The 16,505-nt window shown below is 38.7% G+C and overlaps 1 protein-coding gene across 2 annotated transcripts; it reads right to left on the bottom strand.

Moving 5' to 3' along the window:
• Window positions 1-846: 846 nt before the first annotated feature.
• On the bottom strand, window positions 847-14,951 carry LOC117575063 (zinc finger protein 793). Of its 2 annotated transcripts, none has more exons than XM_034259153.2 (6): window positions 14,864-14,951; window positions 13,896-14,413; window positions 6,452-6,598; window positions 4,419-5,164; window positions 4,250-4,346; window positions 847-4,181 (listed from the first exon to the last, which is right to left on the bottom strand). In XM_034259153.2, exons 2-6 carry the CDS (start codon window positions 14,083-14,085, stop codon window positions 4,039-4,041), a joined length of 1,323 nt encoding a protein of 440 aa, XP_034115044.1. In that variant the 5' UTR covers window positions 14,086-14,413; window positions 14,864-14,951; the 3' UTR covers window positions 847-4,038. The 2 variants fall into 2 exon arrangements, 1 of the variants encoding a protein (XP_034115044.1); XR_007955222.1 differs by having other exon boundaries at window positions 933-1,567; window positions 1,627-4,181; window positions 13,896-14,904.
• Window positions 14,952-16,505: the final 1,554 nt, after the last annotated feature.

The following is a 16,505-nucleotide window of genomic DNA, read 5'->3' as shown; positions in this document are numbered from 1 at the left end:
TATTATTCAAGTACAAAGTTATATATACTCATTATTATTATTTAATTCAAGTAAATATAATTCAAAGTGTATGTGTGTGTGTTGTTTGTTGCTATATTAAGTAAGTACAATTTACTGTTCCTGCTCTTTGCCATACAACAGCAGTTTACCTTCTTTTATTTTTTATTTTTGTTTTATTTCTCTTGCTCATTGAATTTCGATCACAAACAGTAAATGTAATTATAAACGAGTCAAAATTGTATTTGCATTAAACAAAGTCGAAACAAGGCTAAGATTAGTTATAATTATAAAAAATATTGTAGCTGATTCATTTGTTGCAACTTGTTTTTCTCTTTGTTTTGTTTTTGTTTAGCTCGAAAATACATAAGTATGCCTAACCTTAAACCAATGTCGTCTCCAACCTCGCGGGCTTTTCTTATCTTCCCTTTTTTTTATTTTTTTTATTATTTTTATTGTTGTTTTTTTTATCGTCCACGTCCATGTCCATAACACTCGCAATTTTGTTTTTAAACGCTACGTTGCCTTAACTTCAGTCCTTTCGCAGAAAACCTAACCTTAAAATGTATTAAGCTTTTCAAATATATTTTCTTTTTATTTATATTCCTTTTCGTTTTTATTTTAGTTGCTGCTGACACTAAACATAAATACAGTACAATACATACATACGGTATTTGCATTTCTGACTTTCATTAATGGTATATAAAAAGTGTTTACATCATATAAACTTTTAATTCATCGTCTTCCTCTTCCGTCTATTCTTCCTTTCTTGCCGCCTTGACGCTTGCGATCCTGACTTCCTGCATTTCGGTATGCTTTAAAATGCTCAACCGTCGTTTCAACTTTTGCTGTACTTCTAACTACAATTCTAATCTTCATCTTTGGCCGCACACTTCCTACGCACATACTTCCATCGATCCGTTAGTTTTAGTTTTTGTTTTGTCTTGTATTTGTAAATATGTAAATTGTAATACATTTCATTTAAATTCACTAAGAGTTGCACGGACTGTGTTTTGTTTTACGATTTCGTTTATTATTTTAAATCAATTGTTTTGCCTGTTATACCTTCGCTAAACCAATTCGTTAAATATTTGGAAAAATATGTGTGTTTAATTTATTATTTCATGTTTAATATGTTTATATTTTCTTGCTCTTTTATGCTCTTGTTTGATTTTTATTTATATAAAATGCCAAAAATTTGTGCAAATTTCTAATGAGTTTTTTTTTTTTATTTTGTTATTATCATTCGTTATTTTCGTGTTTTGTTTTTCTTTATTCTAAAATATTTAACTTTAAAATGTACCATTTTTTCTTTTATTTATAAATTTAGTTTTGTTTTGCTTTTTTTTTTGCTCGTTTTATTTAGTTTCATTTAAAATATTGCATTTTTTACTTTATGTTTTTTTGTTTTGTTTTGTTTGTTTGGAGGCTTCATCCCTGAGTGATTTAATTTCCTTTGTTTGTCATTTATTGCAATTTTTCTTTATAAACTTATTGTTTTATATTCTCTTATGCGATTTATATAAGTATGCTAAACAAAAAAATTGCGAATTTTAAAAGTTTGCGTGGGCTTTGAAGGTTGCTTATTATTTTATAGATTTATCGGGGGCTACAACTTTGGATAGTTACCTGACTACTCGTCTTCTGTGTGGCACTCGGAGGCACATTTTGGGGAGCTACGAAAAAGTTTCCAAAATGTACCATTCTAATTTGTAGTAACTGTACTTTAAGCATTCTCTCCCATCTATGGTAATTAATATGTAACTTTTGGCTAATACTTTTTATGGCTTACTTCATTTAATCTGGGTGCTTCTTCTCTTTACATTTAATGTACACCACATGTATTGTTCACTTGTGAATGTATGTATGAGTGTGTATTTGTTTGTACTTTACTGCAAGTATTTCAATAACTTTTGTATTCAAAGCAACGCACAAAGCCAACTATTACGGTTCGCTCTGAATATAATTTAAGCTGTTTTTTTATTTTTTGTTTTGTTTTGTTGCACACGAATAACGTACATATTCATAGTTATGCCTTAGGAAAAAGAACTGAGCATATTGTGAATACAAATGTAGCACATTGATATTACATCACAAAGTATGACTAAGGTCAAAACCAAAACGCAATAAAAAACAATCTCTGCATTCGTTTGAAATGACGCGATGGGCACGAAGTTCGACAACTGACTCTATTTAAAAGCTTACAAGTTGAATGCTCAAGGGAACGCAAATGGGAACAAATCTTTCAGGACATTGAAGAAAGAGCTTTACAATGGTGTTATCAATGTTGATTGATCGATAACTTTGTGCCCAGAGATCATTTCTATGTGATATTGAGAAACAATGAAAAGGATGAGGATAAGGATAAAACACAAAACCATTACAACTATTTGTATTTGGTTTAAATGTAATTATGCATGTATGTATATTAGTTTGAAGCTTTCGTATAACTATATGTAAATATGTATGCTGGTACATATGATAAAACGTATATGGTATTGTTTACACCTTTACTTTACTTTATAGTTAATCTCAAAAAATGCTATGTATTTGAACAGTAAATTACGTTTCACTTGCACGAAGTGTTTGCACTTTATTTCGGTTATTGTTTTATGCCTTTCATTCATTCATATCCTATACTTTTAACGTTTTCTTTTTCCATTTGTTTTTGTTTTTTCTTTTTTATTTGGTATAAGTCTGTTTCCTTTTGCATTTATATAAAATATATTTCTTTTGTTTATTGAGTTTTATTGCAGTTATTGTTTTTGGTTAGCGTTTTGTTTTCATTTAGAGCTGCTCAGCGGTTTCTTTTTTCTTTGTTTTTGTTTTTTTTTTTTTCTTTTGTCGATTGGTTATAGTATAGTATCTATATATGTATATATATATGTATATTGTTGTATTCTGGTTTTTCCATTTTGTTGTATTTTGTATTTGGTAAGCATGGTAAGTTGGCTATAGCTAAAGAGTATTATATGGTATATTGTTGTAATTTGCTTTTATCTGTTAATGGTAGCTTTGATCTAAACGACGATTGGAAGTTGGGCATGCAAAGACGCTAGCTTGGATTGCATTTATCTGTTTAGTGTTTGCTCACTTCGAAGTGTGGATTTCTTTTCTTTTTTGTTACTCTTTAAAAGCTTAAAATTAAAGGACACGCAGGCTTGCTTCGAATTCCGCTCTCGCAACTTTTTCTCATATGTGAAATGCGAAAGCGGAACTCGAAACAGGGCTGACTGCCTCAAGTTACTCATTCATAATTGATCGAATAAAGTATAAGACTAGAAATATATACCCTTCTCAATTCGTACATCTTTACTTATCAAATATGCGCATCAAATGGGTTTCCTCAAATAAATTTCCAAACTTATTCTACGTACATATATTTAAGACGATCAATAAACAAAAGCTGGATGAACAATAGAATATGCAAATTATAATGTGTGTAAACAAATTGCACATAAATTCTTTAAAACTTATTTAATTACACTTAAAAGCTTAAAGTTGCCATCTATCCGTTTTTCTTTTTCTTTTCATTTCTTTCGTGTTATTTTTTATGCAGCAAAGATCACAGATCCTCATAACGAAATGAAAGCAAACTGTTTTTTAGTCGAAATGAAATGCGCCTACTTCATGTTTTAAAATTTCTTTCCATCTTTTGCGTTTGCTTCGTTTTTGTTTTACTTTTTTGTACATTTAAATTGCTATACTTTGCTTAACTTTTTGTGCGAAAATGTGAACTGAAAGAACCAAAGCTAAAGAACTGAAAGTGTTGTAAACAAAATTTAACTAATACTTGCATATATTGTAGTTTGTAAGTATATAACTTGTATTTGTTTTGTTTCTTTTTTCTGAGGGTTATTGGATTTGGGGTGACGCTCAGCAGGACCTTCGGTAAACTCCTCAACACATTTCAAAAGCACACTCAGCTTTTTCCATCACTTTGCGAACGCATTGCTATCGACAAAGTGTTGGCAAAAACTGAGTAGCTCTTTTGTGGCATGAAATGTGTTAAAGACTTTACCAAAAGTCCTTGTACGAACCTCAGGAACCATGTAGCGAATTATTCTGCGCATTGTTAGTGGCGGTAGTGCCACCATTCACATTCTGGGCTGATACTTCCGATTTGACGCGTCGAGCGATGTGCGAACGCGTATGTTTACGCAAGTGATCCTTGCGATAGAAACCTGCAAGTGGAGAGATATTTCAAGTAAGTAAATGGCACACTTTGGCAATCTCTTCAATTCGTTTTCACCTTTTCCACACTCGATGCAGACGTGTTTCTTCTCGCCCGAGTGTATAACAATGTGCAAGGTGAGCTGTTCCTTGCGCTTAAACGACTTCATGCATATCTGTAACACATTCAATGAATAAATAGTACTAGTAATAATTACAATCCAAGAATATTCAAGAGATCTACTCACATTGCAAACATGCGGCCTGTCTGGTATGTGAGACAGCTTGTGCCGGGTCAAATGATCTTTGCGCTTAAGCGCCGCATTGCAGATATCGCAGACGAAGCGACGCTCCACGGCATGCGAGATGACGTGCTGTTCGATCAGACTGCGATCCGGATAGGCCATCTGGCATTCGGGGCAGCAATAGAGCGTGGAGCCATCCAATGCTTTCGTTTCACGAATTTCGCCGGGCTTGGGACGTGGCTTCTTCTCCTTTGGGGGTTTCTTCTTTTTGGTTTTCTTGCCGGTGGTGGTGGTGGTGCCACCACCTGTGGCATTTGTGGTGCCCACCGCTGCAGTGCTGGATACGGCAGCTCCATTGGTCACCGTACCGTTCGCATTGCCATTGACACCATTGGTGGCGCCACCGTTGGCCAATGCGGCGCCATTGGCATCCGTCATGTTGGTCATATGCCCGCCACCATGCTCCATGCCAACGAGGCCACCGTTATGATGGGCCCCACCACCGTTGGCGCCATTGTTGCTGGGCGTTAATGCGACGCCGCCCAGCGCCAGGCTGGCCAAGTTAGTGCCATTCTTAAGCACATCACCCGAGGATTCCTTCTTTATTGTTTCCGAGTACTTGAGGAAGTGCTGTATGGATATTGGCAGTGTTGCGGATAGCAAATGCGATGAATAGTCGACAGTGTTGGCCGTGTTGGCCAGCGTCTGCCACGACTGATTGACATTCTGTAAGATTTGCTGATTGAGCACTGCGGATGGTAGCATAAGGAATAATATGTGAGTCAATTAAGTCTTGTTCTCTTCTCTACATTCCCCATCATCATGATGGGTGCTACTGCGGATGATGATGATGATAATGATGATGATGAAGATGAAGGATACACCCAGACACAGATCCCCACCCACGCCTTAGTAGCAGCAGTTCATGCATTATCTAATAGCTTCCTGGATAATTTTCTGGCGTCGACTGGTTGTGAGTAGAAAAAACCTACCCCAACAACAAATTGCTTCGGCTTGGCAACACACACACACACACACACACACCTCCGTGTGTCTGTGTGGGTGTGTCTGACTGCTTCTGTTCAAGTAAGTATGTGTGTGTGTGTGTATGTGTGCACAGGCTCAATTCTATTTTCTTGAAAATCCCAGGCTGCCAACATCCATGCCACAACTCCAGCCTTCAGTCACTGTGCCTACTTTTACTGCCGCCAAGGACACATGACATTCCATTTCCCTAACCCTATAGCCCACTCCATATCTTTCTCTCTCTCTTCGTTTCTGTGTGCCAATCAACCATCTCGCTCCTGCTCTCTACTTGCCTCCATCAACTGCCTGTTCCCTGGGGCTAAGCTCAAGTTTTCAGCTGCTCTTTTAAAGTTAATACGCCCACGTGGAAAATGTGAGGAAAAACTTTCGGCTCGACAACAAGTAAACACAAATTCTCAACTTGTTAATAGGAAATACATACGTATATACTCAACATAAATACATACATATATACATAGTAGACTCCTTCATCTACAGCACCCATAAATTTGGCAAAGATAAAACTTTTTGGGAAAGCGCTGGTCGCTCCAAAAAGTATGCTACAAAAATCTCAATCCAGACAGCGCAACATTTTTTCCTTTTTTTTTTGTTAACTTTGAGCCGAACCAAACGAGCCGACTGCAACCCCGCCACCCTCTCCTGATGTCGAGCCTGCCCCGGCTAAGGGGCTGAGGGGCTGAGGGGGATGAAGAACTGTAGGGAGCCAGCGATGGGCGACGCACACGAAGAATAATGGGCGTCCTTGAAATTACATGCCACATACAGATAGCAAACCCAACAAAGCAGCCGAAAAAGAAAAACAGAAAAAAAGGTATAGCAAAGAAAATATATATGTTCGTGTGGCGTGTGCTTTATACACCATCACTGTCATCTAGCACACTATCCCCTCGACAATCCCCCGCTCAATGGCGTCTGCCCCCTCTCCATGTCCGTTTCCGTCTCCCCCTTCCTCTATCATTCTCACTCTCTTGCCAGCGTCGCCGACTCACCTTCTTCCCGGTCACGTTCAATTTTTGGATGGATTTTACCCTTATGATCCGCTGCTGCTGCCGCATTCAAAAAGTTTAGATCACTCTGCGGCTGTGAGTACGGTATGGATATATTTTGACCATATTGCATATTATTGGCCGCCGAAACTGCAAAGGGAAGAACAAAAATAAGACAATTAGTAAAGCAAACATTGTCGAGAATAATTTAAAGTATCTCAAATCTATTTAATCATCATTTAATATTTACACATGCTCGAATTGCGCTACAGTCACAGCCTTTTCGAAGTTTTGTTAATTTAGTATAAATAGTAAATATTAGATTGGTGTGTGTATATAATAAATTAGCAGATTTTTCTTTATCTTTGATTTGATTTCACGTTAAAAAGTCTTCAAACTGAGGACGCCACACGCGAGCTTCAAACGAGCACACCGACTAACTACAACTGACTGGGGCCTGTGTCTGGCTGGGCACAGCAGCTACAGCTGGTGGCCAACACACATACACGCACAAACAGACTATACATATTTTCAGACACACGGACAACGAACGAGGATCGGGTGCCGGCACAAAGCGGGCGGCTCGTCGCTCGTCGACGTCGTCGTCGGCTTAACGATGACAATGTCCCACTGGCACACGATTTATATATGTATATGTATGTACACACAGACACACACGCACGCACGTTACTGCCTGTCTGTGTGTAAGTGGGTAGCAACATTCTGTGGTAGTAGTTGGCAACACTGGCTGCTGTTGACTGACATGTGTATGTATGTGTTGGTATGCCTTGTTTTCGTTGTTGTTTTCGGTTGCTGGCTCTTACTGTAGGCAGCTGTGAGCTTGTCTGCTTGCCTCCGCCTGCGCCTGCTCGCCTGTCGTCGCCTCTCTGCCGCTGCCAAGGCCAAATTTGGCACCCACACATACACAGAGCAAGAGAGACGCACACGTGCGAGCCACGCATACATAGGAAAAAGGAAATTAAAATTGAAAACGCCGGCCCTACCGACGCGCCTCAAAATGTATGCTACACATTTCTCAATGTGCTATTTGTATGTGTGTGCGTCTCTATACTATCTGTATGTACATATGTATGTGTGTGCGATGCGTATAGGTGTCTGAGTGCGTGTATTTTTCGGCATTGCCTTTTGCGCTATCGTTTTGCCGGGCGCTCGTTTTTATTAATAAATATTTTCTGGCTGTTGCCAATTGGCCCGGTTTTTTCGTCAGAGTATTTTCTTTACATTTGCTTCCTTTTTCCTGTCGATATCATTATGTACACACAATGGCCGAGGGCGAGGGCCGAGAGGCGTGACGGGGCTCGTGATATGGCCAGGCAAGCAGGCAAAAAGGTTACAAATTTAATAATAATAAAATAAACGAAAGAAGAAAAAACCGAGCTGAAATCTTTAAAAGGAATACGTTTGTGTGTGTTTGTCGGTATGTATGCGTGCGGGTGTAAGTACGTGAGTTTAGATGTATGCCTTTGTGCAAGGCATCTGTTTGTCAGTCCCTTGTATAAATTAACTTGTGACCTTGTGTTATAATTTAACAAATTTCTTATGCTTTAATGCTTTGTTGTGTGTGCTGCCACAGTCGAATAATAAACTCTAGCATACTTTTGGGGGCAGCGCATTAAATGTGCTGATCTCAATTAGGCAGGTCATATGTACATGTACAACATACATATATGCTTCTATACTCGTATGTAATTCCTTACGCTTGTGCACAAAGTAACAAGAAAGGAAACAAGCTAATAGGATTTAATAAAGGCAAGTAAGTAGTCCACATGGGAGATTAAGTTAAGTTAAAAACAATTGATCAGCGAACCATAAAAGGTACCGAAAGTCATATTAAGAATATGGCAGATAAACTGAAAATATTCCGAAAACGTTAATTTATCTAAGAAAATAATAATTAAAGTTTTTTCAAACTCTAGCAAAGGAAATAAGATTAAAAATTTAATTATAAGTTATAATTTTAAAGGACTATGAACACATTTAATTAATTATATATCCTTTCCATTAATATCCATATATAAAAAAAAAATGCACATGTTTCGATCTCCGCAAATTATAAGAAATTTGGCGATAGACTTATAAGACTGTTTCAATTCCAATCGTTTCCACGTGTTACCATTTTGCTTGTCGTTATAGTTAAGCAAGACCTATTTATAGAATATTCAACTTTATCTTAAAAAACTACTACAAATAAATAAATCCTATCTAACATATAGTATAACTTTATTTAAATATAAGGTTTCAACGTGTAAATTGCTCTCATTGCTTACGCACGAGAAATCGATTAATAACATGGGCCGAAAATCTCAACGCAAACATCGTCTTAGAAAACCGAATAAACGAAAAGAACGAGATAATCAAATATTATTCGAGCAATTAAATTGCCTCAAACCTATGGATTACCAATGGTAGCAGTTTGGCAAATGCAAGGCTTATGTACGGTAATTAATCAAGTGAATAAAATGAGTGCACAGACTAACAGCAGCCCCAAAAGTAGACAAAGAAAAAAGTGACAGAAAAACCAACTGGCCATAAAAATGACAAACAACAAGAAAAACAAGTCACAAGTTGACAAAACAAAACCGGCCAAAAACATGCTCAAAAGAGTGAGATGTTGTACGTATACTATATAGGAACAGAAAGAGAGAGCGAGAGGGAAGTACATGGGTACGAGTGGAATGATAGACGCACGGAAATACTGGGCTAAGCCTTGTGGATACGAGAACGGCTAACGACAACATCGAATGTCCTGACAACAACAAACACAACACAGCTGAAAGCATGCGCTCCATTTTCATCGTCGTACCCGGCATTGTCGTCGTTGTAACATTTCACTTTTCACTTCACTTTCACATGAGCCAGGAGCAAGACCAGGACGAGAACGACGAATGTTAAGCGATGAACGATGAGTACGAGACGCCACGGCTTTTTGTTGCTCGTGCCAATGCCTAGCAACGAGTTAAAGTCGGTGAAAACTGACTGAAACACGGCCAAGCGAGAGTGAGAGCGCTCCCAACTTCACACCAAAGAGACCAGAGAGGAGTTTTCTGACACACACAGAGAGTGAAAGAGCGTGAGAGAGAGAGTCAGTGAAAGAGAGACCATTAGACTCTCTCCTACCTACAATATGGCGGCCTTTGACAGCGATGTCTGTGCTTCGGGTTTGAGTTTCGATCTAAAGTGGAACAAAATGGAAAGGAATTCGCTAGGTTTGGGGAACGTTTCGGAATACATGGACATGTCTGTGTTCCTACTTTTAAGTGTGTTTATAGTGTGCCGGCACACACAAATCGTTCGTGTGAGGCCAGTGAAAGCGGTGAGAGAGCGCGCGCGCAACAGAAAGAATGATGTATGTGTATGTTTGTTTGTATATATGTATGTACACACATATATAATACCATATGCAAGTATATAGAGAGAGAAAAAATTGAGAGAGAGCGAGAGCGTCAGAGAGTGAGAGTACGCCTAGAGTGGCGTTAAGTTAGGAAACTGGAAAAACTGCAACCCCTATTAGAGTTGGGGGTTATTTGCTCACTGCGGGAGTATGAGTGCTAGTTGGTGTGGGCGTGGGTAGCGCGACGCGGCGCCAGTCACCAGAGTTTGAGTCATCAGCGGCCAGCAACGTCAACAGCAACAACAATTACAGCACGAATAAACCGCTCAGACCACGACAAAGTTGGCAGCACAGCTTTAAGCCTTAAAGCTGCCATACGAAATACGAAAAGAAAAAAGCTTCGTTTTGGCTTTATTATTTTACACTTGCTTGCTTTTTGGTCGGCTTTGTTAAGTCTAAAGGAAGATGAGGAATGAGGGATGAGGTGGGACAAATGTGAGTTGGGGTTGGGATGGGGATTGTGGTTGTAACTGTGGCAGGGGTTGGCGTTAGCGTTGGGAGTTAACTCAATTACATACACACCCATACGGTCATATATCAGCACGATGTGTTGTTGTACTATGTAAGTACATATGGAATGTATGTATATAAAAACACACACTCATACTCGCACTCTCACACTCGCAGTGTCACCCACCCCACCACACCTAAGCTCTGTCAGACTTATAAGCACGCGCATTTTTAGTGTTGCATAGAATCAGGCGTTGCCGCCTCGTCTCGCAGTGGGGGTGTAAACCAGCAAAGCCACCCAGGCGGACGGCGCTCCCACTCTCCTGAACTCACACTTGGCCACACTCTGCTATGTACACATAGAAAATATGTACATGAGTGCAAATTATTTATGGGGTTGGGGGTGGGTTGCAGGTTGAGGGTTGGGGTGTGCCAGCGACCAGAAGAGCGAAACCTTCCACCCTCCTTCACCGCAATATTATCACATTCATTTGCTTGACTGGTCATCCACATGGAATATGAAATTTCTTTTTACCAATTCTGATCATGTCATTATGATCGGCATACAGTTTTAAACACATTTCTAAAACTCTTAAGCACCCTTCCACGTCAACACTCACACCGCATGCGGTTTGCTATTCATCCTCAACGGGTGCTACGGACATTTCAGTCTCAATCGTCGTCATCATCGTCGTCGTCGTTCAAAATCAATGAGCTTCGAAAACTATTTGTCTTATATTTTTCTTTCCATTTTGTTTTGTTTTGCCATACTTTCCCCATATAAAATTCTTCATGATATCAAATCATTTTGACGTTAAAGGTTAAGAAATTATAGCAGGAAATAAAGTATTATGTAAAAAACAAACATACTTATTATGTCCAGAAACAACATCCATGATATGCCATAAATAATATGATATAATATTTAAAGGTTGAGACAATTCAAATGTTAAGCATATTTAAGATTATTATTAAGTAACTTGAATATTTATAAACGTTATCATTCATACTTCGTATTGAATAAGAAAACAAAAAGCTTAAAAAGAAGTTACCTTTCCAGCAAAGAACTTCGCATAAAATAAATACCAAAAAATCAATATTCTATAATCTACTATCATCACTTATTTACTCTTCTATCATTTACTTTCCCAAAATCAGTCACATTCTTTGTAAACGACATAAAGACGTCTCACAAACGAAGACATTTTGCTATGGGAATCTTCAAAAAATATCTTACTAATTGGCTGGCTATACAAGAAGAGTTTTTCGATTGCAGCCGTTCATATATTTTGTAGTTTGGTCGTGGAGCAAATACAACGTAGAGTGCTATCGGCTGGGTTATCTATCTCCAAAAACTGGACTCTGGGACAAGTTACGGTCGTGTTGCAGCTGTCCGCTCTGTACGGTATGTGCGTTCATGTGATAAGCCAGCTAATAAGTGACAAGAAAATGCAGTAGCTGCAACAGAAGAGCAGAGAGCGGACCGGGGGTACTACGGTCTAGTCTAGCTATATACCTGCCTGCATTCGCTGACTGCAGCCACACGCACAGTTTGATAGATAAAAAAAAGAGCACACACACATGCATAGATACATTTTCCTGTTGTTGCCTGGGTGCAGGTAAAAAGAAGAAAAATGAAATAAAATAAAACGCTAAACTGGAAATGTAATGCGTAGAGCTGAAAAGCTGGGATCAATGAACTTCACGAACAGTGGCATTTGGTCGTTTGTTTGGTCTCTGCTCTGAAGTTTTAATTTGGGTTTGGGACTGTGACTGATATTGGTATTGGGTTCTTTAATTTTCAATGAATGCCTGCATACGAAGAGTGGAAAGTGGGAAATAATGCATGATGGAAATATAAAACAAAATTAATATAGTTATGAAATGTAAACCTAGGCTATTGGTTTGAGAATCTAATTATACAAGTGAATGCAACTAATTGCAATTAACAAAGAAGTGCGATGCATTTGCTGAGGACTGAGATGGGTGTCGGTTAAAGGGTTCGGTGCTATTGTATTAGGCCTGTCTATCTTATGTACATGCCCACAATAGGGGATGTTAGAAGGGGGTATGACAGTAGTCACCCCAGCCACAAAGAGTTGCAACTTGGCTGAAGGAAGTCAGTGCAATTAAAAAAGCAGCGACGCTTCCTCACAGGGGGTTGGGGTTGAAAACTGCGCACGCACACACACACACACAATAGCATACTCAGCCACTCAAACTCCCCCATTGTAATTGTGTTTCTATGTGTGCGTTGTGTGTTGAGTAGCTAACGACAAAAACCCACCCCCGGGGCTATACAAAGTAAAATGCAGCAAATTCAAAAGTTATTTGAGTTCATTGCATTTTCAAGCGAAGCTAAGCAACAACAACGAGAAAAACTGGCAGCAGCAGGCTCACCAACACCATCACCAACACACACACACACAACACGTCCCACACACACACACATACATATGAAACGAGGGTGGGTGGTAATGACTCAAAACATAGTGCAGGAAAAAAAAGCAACGCAAAACAGCAGCAGCAGCAACAAAAATCGTTATATTCGGTTATGATGACAGTCGTTCCCGCTCCCTTTACAAGTATAAGTGTGGCAAACAAACTAGGGTGCACGCTGGTGTTTAGAGGGTTTGCTCTTTTTAACGATTAAGAGGGATGTTAGCAAAACAATTAGAAATGATTTTTTAGTGTTCTCGAAGCAAAAAAGATAGATTATTATTATCTTTTTCTTTCACTCATATTCATATTCTTATATATTAATACTTTATTAATATATAAGGTATATTAGCTTTCTGTTTGCAATTTTTAAATATTTTTTAAATACAAATTTGTTTATTGTATTGTAAAGTATTTTATTTTTTATTTTAGTTTTAGTTATGTCCAAGTAAATAACAAAAAAACATTTTCAGTATTTTATTATTTGAGACATTTAAATGTTCAATGTGTGAATAAAACTCGTTTTCCAGCTAAGTGGCAACGCTGCAGCAAAGGCAATATTGATGAATGCATCTTTTCTTTATGAGCCAGTTCTGTGAACCAAAATACCACAATAACAAAAATCGAAATACTAAGCGGATGATTAAGCGATCGTGCTATTGCACTCTAACATATTGTGTTTCGTTAACGAAGAGCACAACGAAATCAAAATGAACATTCTCAGTTCTCTTCGACACTCTTATTCCATGTGTGATATTGTTTGTGCTTGATCTTCTCCATTCTCTTCGAAAGAGCTGATCAAAACAAGAATGTTGTTCTAGTTACACATGTTCAAAAGACCCCAAACGGCGAGTTGTAGTGCATGGGGCATAGGGAAAAGCAAATCGTCGTTGTCGCCGTTTGTGTTGTAGACGCCAGCGCTGGCGTCGCTGCCGACGCAAACGACAGCGACAACGACGCGGCAGGCAGCAAGCGAAAATAAATCGATAAAAATAAAATAAATTTTTAGTGATTATGCTGTACACACAACCACACACACACTGCGCTTATTTTTATGTACGCCTATTTATGTACATAATTTATATATATTTATTTTCGAGTACATATGTGCATACATACATACATATGTGTGTTTGTTGCACTTACCGTTGGGCACATTCTGATTGAAATGATTGCCATTGGTCTGATAGCGTTGCACATGATTATCGCTGCCCGCTGCAGCGGCCGCTGCGTTCACTGGTGGCGTTCCAAATGCACCCGGTGTTTGTGCATCAAATTTAGCAGCAAACTGATGAATGCCAGAGAAGGGGCCGCCGAACGCGGAGAAATTCATCATGACAGTTTTTATATTATTTTAACAATGCTTCTTCACCATACACAAGCACACTAATACACGCACACTTCGCGTACACAAACAATACACACGCACTCGACACACGCAGGAGTGCGCTGGACTGCGATTTACCAATTGGTTGTTGTTTTTTTCTTTTATTTTCTTTTCTTTTTTGGAGACGCGATTCTTCGATGACGGTTTTGTGACTTGTGTAACACTTTCGCTTTTTTGTTGCGTTTATTTTGGTTATTTCAATTGTGCACTAACCAACACTACTAGCAGAGTTAACTGTAACTGTGTAACATTAATGATGAGCGCTGAGCCTGCGAAACTGAAACGCAATGGAAGTGGAGGAGAAGAAGCACACAAACAACAGACGATGACGATGACTAAAATGCGGTGCTTCTCAACAGTGGGTGGTGCTAAAACTTGCTTTCTTGTTGTTGTAGCAGTTGTTTTTGCTGCTGCTGTTGTTATTATTGTTGTTATTCTTGTTGGTGGGGGTTGGTTTTTGGTTGGTGTGGCGTGGCGCACACACACACGTACTATGTGTGAGCGCGCGATTGTATGCAGCGCTTTGCTTTTTGGGGGTAGCAAAATGTACAACTTTCAATTTCGCTTAAACTAAACATACACACACGCACACGGGGACGATACACATACACACAACACGAGCACACTCACACACACTAGGCAACGGAGACCGCGGCGACCACGACGGCGGGCGAACAAGAACAACAACAACAATAATAAAGTAGAATTAAACGAAAGTCACGCTTACAACCGGCTCGTCGAGGCTCCGACATCAAACTAAAAGTAACATTACAACGAAAGAAAGCGGAAACACTGGGGCAGGCAACGGCAATCAGGCGCAGGCAGCGACTGCGACGCCAACGGCGACGCAACGGACAAATGACAGTGACAGCGCAGCGCTCTCTTTTTTGTGTTAGTTCGCTAATATGTGTATGTGTGTGTACATATGTTTATATGCATGTGTTTCTTTTCTATGTGTGTATAGTGTTTGTGTTCACTGCTTTGAGGGTGGAAGTTTTTCTACTTCTATGGAAAATGTGCGTTTATTTGTACATTCTTTACAATGCGTTTTTGGTTAGGCATTTTCAAAATGAATGCACGTTATAATGATCTCGCTAAAAACCAAAATGACATTAGAATACTATGAAATTTGTCATGTATTTTACCAATATTTATTTATCTATATTTAATAAAATACAAAAAATGTTTATAAAATAAACATATAAATATAGTAATTATGCTATATATTGTATATTGATGCAATGTAAAACACTTCATGATTTGCCTTTAAATTATCAACATTAATTGATATTGCAGGACGTTGGCAAGTCGACCAAATTGAACCAGAAAACTTACAAACAGCGGGCCTTGTATTCGTATTTTTATTTGGTTTTCCAACTTTTGGGGTTGTGTGGCCTGGCAGTCGCAGTCACAGTGTGTTCACAGTGTATTCGACCAGTGCATTTATACATGTAGCGTGTGTTTGTATGTATCCATGTTTGTTTATACACATCTGTATGTTTGTAAATCTTGCTGTACATACATACATACGTATGTGCAGGCTTACGTGCGTATGTATGTATGTAGGTATTTTTATACACACATCTGAAGTTACATACATATATACGTATTTATGTGTGGATGTTTATCTGTATGCAAGTACACTGGGATGTCTAGAAGCGCTTCGTATGCGGTTGCGTCGCAGTCGCTGCATTAAATTCTGCTGCTGATGCGTCCAGTGCTTGTGTTAATGAAAGTGAGTGCAGCATCAGCATAAGCACTTCTGTATATGTATGAGTGAGTATACGGACGGGACGCTCTAATAAGAGAGCAGTAGCCTCTGTTCGCCACAACACTAGAAGCAGCAGCATCAGCAGCCTCTCAGCCTGAACGCCAGCCAAGCACATTCACATGCATTTGTTGTTGTTTTTGCCTGCGATTGCCTGCAAGTGTTTTATTGTTTTTGCCAATGCTCTACTACAGCACAAAGCGAAATATGTACATCTGTTGAAAGCAAGAGCAAAATTGAGGATACCTTTTCTATTAAATATTTTATACAAATTTAATTTATTAATCAATAAACTTCTAAGAAGTAGTATGCATGCACAATGTATCTCTATACATTGTATGAACAACTTTTGTAGATACATCCTACAAATATACATATGTATGTATGTATACACACTTAAAGGTAGTATAAAACATTAAAACTGGTTTTGAAGTGCAAGCACCAGTCGCATAGGATCAAATTTGTTGAACCGTTTTCCTTCTGTATATTACGGGTGTGTGTGTGCGTGTTTTTTTCTTGTAGTCTTCCATTCGTTGACTTATGAGGGTTGGAGTTTTTGACTTTCCATGCCTTCTTTTTACCTCGCAATCTCTCATTCTCT

The sequence above is a fragment of the Drosophila albomicans genome, chromosome 2R, assembly GCF_009650485.2.
Source record: "Drosophila albomicans strain 15112-1751.03 chromosome 2R, ASM965048v2, whole genome shotgun sequence".
Lineage (NCBI taxonomy): Eukaryota > Metazoa > Arthropoda > Insecta > Diptera > Drosophilidae > Drosophila > Drosophila albomicans.
This window is presented reverse-complemented; position numbering and strand designations above follow the sequence as displayed.